The 12316-nt window shown below is 41.9% G+C and overlaps 1 protein-coding gene across 2 annotated transcripts in view; it reads right to left on the minus strand.

Annotated features, from left to right (window-relative positions):
• LOC123746371 (5-phosphohydroxy-L-lysine phospho-lyase) overlaps positions 1–9615 on the minus strand; it is a 48567-nt gene extending 38952 nt beyond the window's left edge. The window contains exons 1-2 of one of the 2 annotated variants that reach the window (XM_045727870.2): positions 9532–9615; positions 7976–8349 (exon numbers count right to left, since the gene is read on the minus strand). In XM_045727870.2, coding sequence (XP_045583826.2) covers positions 7976–8025 — 50 coding nt within the window. In that variant the 5' untranslated portion in view covers positions 8026–8349; positions 9532–9615. The remainder of the gene's footprint in view (positions 1–7975; positions 8350–9531) is intronic. The other variant, XM_045727874.2, reaches the window with a different exon arrangement.
• Between the last annotated feature and the right edge of the window lie 2701 nt (positions 9616–12316).

The raw sequence follows: 12316 nt of genomic DNA on the forward strand, positions 1-12316 counted from the left end.
GATATGACAGAGCCCGATAGGCTCAGGAATCTGTACACCTGTTGATTGACGGTTGAGAGGCGGGACCAAAGAGCCAGAGCTCAACCCCCGCAAACACAACTAGGTGAGTACAACTAGGTGAGTACACAAAGATCTAGGGGATGGATATCACACCAAACATATCTTCTGAAGCCCACATAAAAATAATAATATCCGCGGCGTATGCGAGGCTGGCTAACATCAGAACAGCCTTCAGGAATCTGTCTAAGGAATCATTCAGAATCTTGTACACCACATATGTAAGACCAATCCTGGAGTATGCGGCCCCAGCATGGAGCCCGTACCTTGTTAAGCACAAGACGAAGCTGGAAAAAGTTCATTTATGCCACGAGGTTAGTCCCAGAACTAAGAGGCATGAGTTACGAGGAAAGGCTGCGTGAACTGCACCTCACGTCGCTGGAAGACAGAAGAGCTCGGGGAGACATGATCACCACATACCAAATTCTCAGGGAAATTGACAGGGTAGACGAGGATGGACTATTTAACACGGATGGTACACGAACAAGGGGACACAGGTGGAATCTGAGTACCCAAATGAGCCACAGGGACGTTAGATAGAACTTTTTCAATGTCAGAGTAGTTAGTAAATGGAATGCATTAGGCAGTGATGTGGTGGAGGCTGACTCCATACACAGTTTCAAGTGTAGATATGATAGAGCCCAGTAGGCTCAGGAATCTGTACACCAGTTCATTGACAGTTGAGAGGCGGGACCAAAGAGCCGAAGCTCAACCCCCGCAAGCACAACTAGGTGAGTACACACAGCATTCTGAGGTAGTAGCCCTAAGGGCACGAGTTCGATTCTCAGTCGAGGCAGAAACAAATGGGCAGTTTCATTTACCTGATGCACCTGCTTACCTAACAGGAAATAGATACGTGAGAGTTAAGACCGCTGCAAACTGGGGATGTGTGTGTGTGTGAGCAACCCATTCTCCTTTTTAGGTAGTACTTATAGGATGGATGAGGACCACTTATAGGATGGATGAGGACCACTTATAGGAAGGATGAGGACCACTTATAGGATGGATGAGGACCATGTATAGGAAGGATGAGGACCACTTATAGGATGGATGACGACCACTTATAGGATGGATGAAGACCACTTATAGGATGGATGAGGACCACGTATAGGATGGATGAAGACCACTTATAGGATAGATGAGGATCACTTATGGGATGGATGAAGACCACTTATAGGATGGATGAGGACCACTTATAGGATGGATGAGGACCAATTATAGGGTGGATGAAGACCAGTACATATACCGACGTACAACTTCTCTCACATTTTCCTCATGAAAAATTATATACTACTGAAACTAACGAATACGTCTACGGGCAAGACAATCAACATTTCAGATCTGACCATAAAAATCGCATGGGGGACTGGGTTAGCTGCCGATATTTCTTGAAGTGTGTGTGGCACTAGAGCCGACCCGGACCAGCCTATGACACTCCCATACCCCACATGCCTCATGTGTGAAAGCTAGGTGACGCTTGCTTCAAGCGTCTAGCATCCAATCTTGAACAGACAAACATTCTGTTTATAGATACAGATGTTAATGACACGTCTATCAGTATATAATAGGCGGTCTCTCCATACATATGAATCAGTATCTTAGTTCATTCACTTAGCAGGGATTTAAAAATTCCTATTTTTTTGGTTTACAAAAATAACCAGTTAGTATGTTGACCAGACTACATACTAGAAAGTGAAAGGACGACGACGTTTCGGTCATTCTCAAGTCGATTGTGAGAATGGTCCGGGACGGACCGAAACGTCGTCGTCGTCCCTTCACTTTCTAGTGTGTGGTCTGGTCAACATACTTCAGCCACGTTATTGTGACTCATCGCCTGCAAATAACCAATTAGTTAACATTAATACGCTATATTATTCATACTGTCTATGCGTCGACCCCAAAACGGTTAAGGTCGGTTATCTTGAGATGATTTCGGGGCTTTTTTTAGTGTCCCGTCGGCCCGGTCCTCGACCAGGCCTCCACCCCCAGGAAGCAGCCCATGACAGCTGACTAACACCCAGGTACCTATTTTACTGCTAGGTAACAGGGGAATAGGGTGAAAGAAACTCTGCCCATTGTTTCTCGCCGGCGCCTGGGATCGAACCCAGGACCACAGGATCACAAGTCCAGCGTGCTGTCCGCTCGACCGACCGGCTTGGGTTCCTACGTTTCTAATTAGGGTCAAGAGTTGCATTATTGACCGAGTTGCAAATAGAATGGTCGCTCTGGGCACTCTTGTAGAGGATTATGCCTCTATTCTATATGCTGCTTCTGCTATCTTGAGGGAGTACCAGAGAACGCACTTCCTTCAAGTTTTAAGGAAAATCCGCTCCTATGTTAGGATTGACCATGCACTTACACATCTACTTACGAAACCTGTACATCTTTCGAACAATTGTGGCGGCTGTGCTTACATTTATTAAACAGTTTACAAGCTTAGCAACATCACAATCCAATGATATTGTTATAAACATCCTCGTAGTGCTTCAGGGCTCACGAACTGCTTAATAATATAAACAAAGCCGCCGTGGACACTGGCCTTAGTGCCCTGAGCTGGGGGATTGACTTGGTAGGAAAAGATCCAATTAGGTTAAGTGGGTTGCTTAGGTTCGTACGCTTCTGGGTAGGAAAAAACAAATTTCACGCTTGTGCAGGCGATGAGTCACAATAACGTGGCGTATAGTATGTTGACCAGACCATACACACTAGAAGGTGATGGGACGACAACGTTTCGGTTCGTCCTGGACCATTCTCACAATCGACTTGAGAATGACCGAAACGTCGTCGTCCCTTCACTTTCTAGTGTGTGGTCTGGTCAACATACTAACTGGTTATTTTTGTAAACAAAAAACAAAACCAAAAAACCGTCCTGGACCATTCTCAGGTGGACCTGAGAATGGTCCAGGACAGACCGAAACGTCGTCGTCCCTTCACCTTCTAGTGTGTAGTCTGGTCATCAAAATTTCACGCTTATTAAAGCGTGAGAACGGACTGACTCTTGGCGGGGCTGTCTGCCTGCTCACCTATCCGGTTACTGGCCGTACCCACGGTGTTATTAGTCTTAACTACTGTATTGAAATTAGATCAATGTACTCCTCCAACGCGTCCTTCTAATAGAACGTCGCATTTTGACGTACACTCTACCTAAAGCCAAAAATTGTCGTACTAGAAAATGGAAGCGGCTCGCGAAATTGACATACTGTTCCGTTTTCTGTTTTGGGTCCTCTGGTTAGGTTAGGATAAGGGGGCATTTTACTACGACAGTTTCTTGATTTTTGGAAACTTTATTAGGACGGGCTGACTCCTCAGCACATGAGGAAATACTGTAGCCTAAGGTGGCCAAGTCAAACGTTAATTGCGTACTAGTGGCTTTAGGTATTGTATGTACTACCTCTATCGTTAAATCTAACAGAATGTTTGTACTGTAACTCTGCAACTATGTATGTACTGTTCCTAAATAAATTATTATTATTATTATTATTATTATTATTATTATAATTCCATTAACAATGTAGCCACACGTACTAGGATAGAATCTATTCTTGCTCGTATTATCGTCTTCACCATGTCGTGTTGTAGAACTATCAAAGTTGCCTACTTCTTCCATTAAGTAATATGTTATATAGACGGTTTCTAAAGCTGGTCAAAGTAAGCGTGGGATGCTCTACCGGCCACCCCCCCCCCTCCCCGGGTTCGATCCCCGGCGAAGGCGGAAACAAATTGGGCAGTTTATTTTACCCTAATGTCCCTGTTCACCTAGCAGTAAATAGGTACCTGGGAGTTAGACAGCAGCTACGGGCTGCTTCCTGGGGTGTGTGTGTAACAAAAAGTAGGCCTGGCCGTGGACCGGGCCGCGAGGACGCTAAGCCCCGAAATCATCTCATGATAACCTTAAGATAACCCCGCTTCCCTGCCTCGTAGCACTGCCACTAGAGTTGGGAGCTAACAGGTGAATCCTGGGGCCAGATTCACGAAAGAACTTACGCAAACACTTACGAACGTGTACATCTTTCCTCAATCTTTGACGGCTTTGGTTACATTTATTAAACAGTTTACAAGCATGAAAACTTCCCATTCAACTGTTGTTATTGTTATAAACAGCCTCCTGGTGCTTCGAAGCTCATTAGCTGTTTAATAATTGGAAACAAAGCCGCCAAAGATTGAGAAAAGGTGTACAGGTTCGTAAGTGAATGCGTAAGTGCTTTCGTGAATCTGGCTGGAGGTCCAACAGGTGAGGTTGATGCACTGCACTTAGCAAGCAGGACGTGGGTCCAGAGTGCGGTACGACACTCTCGCCAAATACCAAGTTTCCGTAACACCCTAAAATCATTACAGCGCTCAAAGCCAACAATAATTGCTTTTATTTTTTTTATAAAAATAATAACACCTTTCCCGAACAATACTGATTACAACGAACACGATATTTTTTTTGACCGAGATAAGTTTTTTTTTTCCTTGGTGCAATCTCTCGTTTTTTTTTTTTACTGGACGAATCTAATAATAGGCTATTGCATAATACTTATGTATGCTACTTAAAGCACCGATAAAATAGAACAAAATGTGCGTGTGCTCAAGTACACGTACGCATCCTTATATTATTAAAAAATCATTTTACTAAAATATGTTTTCACGTTTTAGTAATGATTTTCCCTTCTTCAGATTAATTAATTTAAGAATAAATATAAGTTAAATAAAGCTGTCATATCCAAGAACAAGAAAGAACATTCCATTACTCCAGTACACAAGCGTGTACCTAAGTGCCCAATCTGTATATTATATATAAAACTAGAGATTTAGGCCCGAGAAAAAGCAATAGGCTTAGAAGTTATTCAGATTGTAAACATTGGGAAATCATGTTAGTCTATTATCTGACGGATATTTATATCTTCAAAAATTTCCTACGAATCTTGCTACTGTTTACAGGGTTTCAATTCGCTGGCTGGCTTCTACTGGTTCTAAAACAGTGGAGGCTGACTGCTGTTGATTCTTGGGCAGTGTTAGCCAGCTATGCAATGCCAAAAACGAATGTCAGTCAGTATGCTTTTGTTTGCTCAAGGGCAGGATGCCTATGAAGAACAATTAAACTGGTAAAAAAGACAAACTTTTTGGCCATAATAAACTTGTTTGTGGTAGACTAAGATACACCAGCCAATCAGCAATGCTCAAGCTTAGATGATTACCTACCATCACCACGACTGGATATGATAAGACTGTCCTGGAGAAGTCTTCCGTTGAATGTACTATTGCAATAGTATCATTAAATGGTTTTCTGATCTTGTTAAGATTGAAGACCCCGTAACATCCAAATGACAATAAAGATGCAATCTACAATATCGTGGGAAATAACATTTAATTCACTTGGATCGTCAGAAATTTGAACTCGGTCCTAAAAATGATAAAAAGGAAATTACGACACTTGATCTGTTAGGAAGCATTATCGCAGCAATACACCACACGACATTATACTCCTCAAGTAGCTTGGTAGCCACTTTCCCCAGTGCAATAAGAGTCCTCCCACTACTAAACACTTAACATCTCCCCGCAGAGAAGATGGAAAGACCCTCCGCTGCCGTGCGAGGCGGTGCGTAGGATAAACGTATAAATTGCGACACTACCTCTCCACATATGTCAGTTGCTTAAAATAGAAATTGTACCTGTGGTCGGTCTCGAACCCATTGATGATATGACGATGTGCACTGAACTTTGTAACTAGTTCATCAAGATTGTAACTTGCTTAGCTAAATGAATTATGGGGGTTCAGTCCCATATGCCCCTTTCCACTACCGCCCACAAGATGGGTATGGGGTGCATAATAAATGAACTATACTAAAAAGTCATCTTGTACTACAAACAGGACCTCCATACACCAGTCCTGCACTGGTCCTGGCGACGTTCCAAGAACCACTGAACAAGCTCACAATTCCCGCGTTGCAGGTTTTTTGTCCGGTCTCACTCCAGCCAATGTGCACAGAGACAATATTAATGAAAGAAATAGAGGCAACAGCACAACATTCGTAGTCAAGATGCTACAATTATCTTGGACTTCTTAATCACGTCCATAGTAAGATGAGAGTGGGTACTGGTTGGGCAGATCTAAATAAACTGTTATTCGTTGGTTATTCCTCTTAAGTAAAATTAAAACCCCCGCCGGACTCCACAGGTAGAATACTCAACAAGCGCAGAGAGAATACCAGTATTTCTGAAGATAACGATCGAAATACTTATCATATAGTCAATACATCACGTTTTATCTGCTAAACTCGCTTGATTAAAAACGATTTCTTGGCAATTAATGATATAATGGTCCAAACAAAACCTCTGAGTTCAAGACAGCCTAAAAAAAACTTGCTTCCAGATGCATAAACTGTGGTAAAGGTCAACATATATTATATATATATATAACCCTTTGGTTTACGTGAAATACCACGGCCAAGCATCTGTGGCACAAGAGTGTACTCACCTAGTTGTGCTTGCAGGGGTTCAGCTCTGGTTCTTTGGTCCCGCCTCTCAATTGTCAATCAACTGTTGTACAGATTCCTGAGCCTACTGGACTCTATAAAATCTACTTTTGAAACTGTGTATGGAGACTGCCTCCACCATATCACTGCTTAATGCATTCCATTTATTAACTACTCTGACACTGAACAAAATTCTTTCAAATGTGGCTCATTTGGGTACTGAGTTTCCACCTGTGTTCCCTTGTTCGTGTTCCACCCGTGCTAAATAGTTTGTCTTTGTCCACCCTTTCAATTCCCCTGAGAATGTTGTAGGTGGTTATCATGTCTCTCCCTTACTCTTCTGTCTTCCAGGGACGTGAGATTTAGCTCCCTTAGCCTTTCCTGGTAGCTTATACCTCTCAGTTCTGGGACTAGTATAGTGGCATACCTCCGAATCTTTTCTAACTTTGTCTTGTGTTTTACTAGGTATATATGGATTTCAGGCTGGAGCTGCATACTCCAGGATTGTTCTGAACGTAAGTGGAATACAAAGTTCTGAATGATTCCTTATACAAGTTCCTAAAGGCCGTACTTATGTTGTATGTGTTGTGAATATACACTTGGATAATCACCACATAGATGTTCATGACATCAGTAGGCCTATTTGGCTTGCGAGTATGCCTAATCACCCCAGAAGTCACACCCCAGAAGTGACTCGAACCCATACTCCCAGAAGCAACGCAACTGGTATGTACAAGACGCCTTAATCCACTTGACCATCACGACCGGACAAAAGGTGATTTGAAAGAATGAGGTGATTTGGTAAAATGCTATACCCAAGATTACTATCCGAGTGCCGGCGGTGGGGTGGTTCAAATAGCCTCGGCTATCACCTCATTTTGTCCGGTCGTGATGGTCAAGTGGATTAAGGCGTCTTGTACATACCAGTTGCGTTGCTTCTGGGAGTATGGGTTCGTGTCACTTCTGGGGTGTGAGTTTTCAGTTGCATATTGTCCTGGGGACCATTCAGGCTTGTTCGCATTTGTGTTCCTCACGTGTGCCCCAAAGAATGAGGTGATTTGGTAAAATGCTATGCCCAAGATTACTATCCGAGTGCCGGCGGTGGGGTGGTTCAAATAGCCTCGGCTATCACCTCATTTTGTCCGGTCGTGATGGTCAAGTGGATTAAGGCGTCTTGTACATACCAGTTGCGTTGCTTCTGGGAGTATGGGTTCGAGTCACTTCTGGGGTGTGAGTTTTCAGTTGCATATTGTCCTGGGGACCATTCAGGCTTGTTCGCATATATATATATATATATATATATATATATATATATATATATATATATATATATATATATATATATATATATATACACACACAAGGCGTAAATTATTTAAGAGATAAACATGTGAAGTGAGTTTGAGAGAGCCTTGTTCTGAAGGTTAAGGCCGTGGGCGAATATATTAATTGTCACTTACCTTGATTTTGGAGGGGCCGGGCGAGGTATCCGATGTTTGCACATCTCCATAATGCTGGGGCGACTATGGGAGCAGGTCTATATGGTCACCATCACACATCTTTGATGGAGGCTTCCAGTAGTGGCTCCGGGCACATCACTGCCATTAATGGATGCCACGGTGACGTCTTTACGGTCTGTCATTTCACTTTGTCTAGCCATCCGTCTATAAATTTGGCAAAATACACCGATAACCCCGATATGAAAAGTTTCTGAATTGTTATTATTAATTGCAGCCAAATTTCTAGTAGCTTAACCAATGCCAAGTGTTTTTTGGAAGCCTAGTTCCTAGAATCATTACTATTGTTCCTTGCAAGTAAATTAACTATGACAAGCCTATTTGAAAACAAATCATATCAAGAGGAAATTTAAAAAAAAATTATGTATTACAAGCGCATATAATTATTACAGAACATAATTTATATTGCTTACAATGCATGCAAATTTAATTGAATCAAATTACATGTCATTTCTTTCATTTAGTTACATGTGGTTTTACTTTAGTTCATGTCTAATGTTCTGAACTTCATTTTCAAAATTGCTTTTTTGAAATTTGTAAAACTGTTGTATTGCTTTGGGTTCTGAGGATGGAATAAGTCAGCTCAAATAAGATGAGCCATGAACCTACAACCGCAGCTGAATCTCGAAAATCTTGGAATCTCGAAAAATATCATTTTAACACCAGCCAAGCAGAGCTCTGCGGCGTGTATTCACCGAGAAGTGAGGTCACTTGTGTGACCTAAATAACCCTCCAGAGGTTGATGATAGGTCATAAGCCCAACACCAAACCATTAAACATTATCCACTTCAATGAAGACTTAATCATAGGCTTGAACCTGGGCAGACGAAGTCCAATATTATGCCCATTCCATATGTGTGTGTGTTAATCAATCACGAAGAAATTAACACATGATGAACAATGTGACAATGTCAGACCACGAAGGAAGGATTAAGATAGGAAATTCCTTAGGTACTTTCGTATTTAATATTACATTTATTTATTTAATTATTTATTTATTTATGCATATACAAGAAGGTACATTGGGAATGTGAGGTTACATAATATGGTAATTACAGTCTTGTAAAGCCACTAGTACGCGCAGCGTTTCGGACAGAAACATCTTCAGAAGGATGTATTATTAATACATCCGGAAGACCTGAAGTATCCGGTATTATTCTGAGGTATCTTCAGAAAAATACCTCCTTCTGAAGATGTATTATTAAATACGAAAGTACTTAAGGAATTTCCAATCTTAATCCTTCGTGGTCTGACATTCTCATCTTATGCTTCATGGCCAATAATTTACACTCCCAATATAAATATCAGTTGTGACTTCATTATGCAACTAATGTCAATGTGAACGTTTGCAATTTGACACTTGACATGTGGGTTTTGTTCCATTTTGTTATTGTAGGCCTTGGCACCATAGATACATAAAGTTCTGAAACTGTCAATACCGCGCAAAATAACGTAATGTAGGTCGTCGAAAATAACGTAACGTCGTCGAAATATCTTACGTAATTGCATTGTGTCACGTAAAAAAGCCGAGGATGGCAGTCACCTATAGCGTACACACGTGTGTCCTTGAGCACAGCTGCCACACGGACCCGCCCACGGCTGACGCTGCACTGCCAGGTTCCACGGGCAGTCCACCCTCCGCCTTCCGGCTCCACTGTACTACGCACACTGTATAATTGCAGCCTCGTGATTCTCACCAGATATAAGATAAATGAAACACCCTACTTGAAATTTTCTTTGAATATTGTTAACTGTATATGCCATAATTTTAACCGCTAACCTGTAAGATGTGTTACATAAGGGGCTTCGTACGTCCGGCAGCGCAGATATCATCGTAAGCTCCCACGTGCTGCTGTAGCTAATTCTTAAGCTTGGGTCATAATTATATATATTTCTGGAATAAATAGGCTTATTAACATTTTATTTTCATATTAGCCTTTAAATTACCTTATCTTATTTAAACACAACAATTAGGTACAGCGTATCGAACGTAAATTAGTGCAAATTTATTTGACACGTTACACGTATATCAGGTTTTGATTTTTGACCAGAAATTTGAGCCAAATATCCCCAGTTTGCTAACTGTGGGTAGTAACTGGGTGGATGGTAACCTATCCACCGCTGCCCACTGGATAGGGAGCGGTGTGCAGGACAAACATATCAATTTTGACACTTGTTTGTTGCTTAATTTAGGAACTGTACTTGTGGTCGATCTCGAACCCAATGATGATGTGACGATGTACATTACATATTGTTACTAGCTCATCAAGACTGTAACTTGCTTAGCTAAATGTATTTTGGGGTCGGGTTTCTGAGCCCATTATGTGTCTCTGTAACCACTACCGCCCACGAGATGGGTAGTGACAATAAATTTTATTATGTACATTTATTATTATTATTATTACTATATTTATTAATATTAATATATTTATTATTATTTATTATGGGGTGCATAATAATTGAAACTGATTGTTGCCACTGGAGCCAACATATATATTCATATATATATATATACATACATATATATACAGTCCTCTCCTCTTTTTTTCCCAACCAGTTGGGCTGGACGGTAGACCGACGGTCTCCCTTCATGCAGGTCGGCGATCAATCCCCGACCGTCCACAAGTGGTTGTGCACCATTCCTTACTTCCCCCCGTCCCATCCCAAATCCTTATCCTGACCTTTTCCCATGTGCTATATAGTCGCAATGGCGTGGTGCTTTCCCCTTGATAATTCCCTTCCCCTCTGCTTTCGTTACCAATCACTTATCGTACCTCCTCCCCCCCCCGGGTAAAATCTAGGTAAATGACGTTGAAGCATTAAACTTTGATCCAGCGTTAATTAAACGTTGGTTAAACGTAGATCAACGTTACTCGAGCGTGTTGCTCGCTGGGTTAATGAGTATCAGAGCGGATGGGTTAGGTCACAAGCACGGCGACGCTGTGTCGACGAGTTCAAGACACTCGTTGGAATCTGTTCGACCTGTTAAATTTATCTTCGTGTTGACCCGTGATTTGTGTATACCATCACCCCCTTCCCTGGGAGTGTCTCGCCCGCTACCTGTGGGCACCAAGCTAGGTCTACTGTTGATTGTTACTGAAGGAACTGTGTTTGGTTCATATACACGTTGAAGGAGCTGTGTTTGGTTCTTATACTCGTTGAAGGAGCTGTGTTTGGTTCATATACTCGTTGAAGGAGCTGTGTTTGGTTCATATACACGTTGAAGGAGCTGTGTTTGGTTCATATACACGTTGAAGGAGCTGTGTTTGGTTCTTATACTCGTTGAAGGAGCTGTGTTTGGTTCATATACTCGTTGAAGGAGCTGTGTTTGGTTCATATACACGTTGAAGGAGCTGTGCTTGGTTCATATACTCGTTGAAGGAGCTGTGTTTGGTTCATATACTCGTTGAAGGAGCTGTGTTTGGTTCATATTTATATTCATATTTGGTTTAAGCAGTCTCCGTGGTGTAGTGGTAAGACACTCGCCTGGCGTTCCGCGAGCGCTATGTCATGGGTTCGTATCCTGGCCGGGGAGGATTTACTGGGCGCAATTCCTTAACTGTAGCCTCTGTTTAACGCAACAGTAAAATGTGTACTTGGATGAAAAAACGATTCTTCGCGGCAGGGGATCGTATTCCAGGGACCATAGGATTAAGGACTTGCCCGAAACGCTACGCGTACTAGTGGCTGTACAAGAATGTAACAACTCTTGTATATATCTCAAAAAAAAAAAAAAAAAAATACACGTTGAAGGAGCTGTGTTTGTTTCATATACACGTTGAAGGAGCTGTGTTTGTTTCATATACTCGTTGAAGGAGCTGTGTTTGGTTCATATACACGTTGAAGGAGCTGTGTTTGGTTCATATACACGTTGAAGGAGCTGTGTTTGTTTCATATACACGTTGAAGGAGCTGTGTTTGGTTCATATACACGTTGAAGGAGCTGTGTTTGGTTCATATACACGTTGAAGGAGCTGTGTTTGTTTCATATACACGTTGAAGGAGCTGTGTTTGGTTCATATACACGTTGAAGGAGCTGTGTTTGGTTCATATACACGTTGAAGGAGCTGTGTTTGGTTCATATACACGTTGAAGGAGCTGTGTTTGGTTCATATACACGTTGAAGGAGCTGTGTTTGGTTCATATACACGTTGAAGGAGCTGTGTTTGGTTCATATACACGTTGAAGGAGCTGTGTTTGGTTCATATACACGTTGAAGGAGCTGTGTTTGGTTCATATACACGTTGAAGGAGCTGTGTTTGGTTCACATACTAAGACAGAGTCA

Source organism: Procambarus clarkii, chromosome 80, assembly GCF_040958095.1.
Source record: "Procambarus clarkii isolate CNS0578487 chromosome 80, FALCON_Pclarkii_2.0, whole genome shotgun sequence".
In the NCBI taxonomy this organism is placed as follows: domain Eukaryota; kingdom Metazoa; phylum Arthropoda; class Malacostraca; order Decapoda; family Cambaridae; genus Procambarus; species Procambarus clarkii.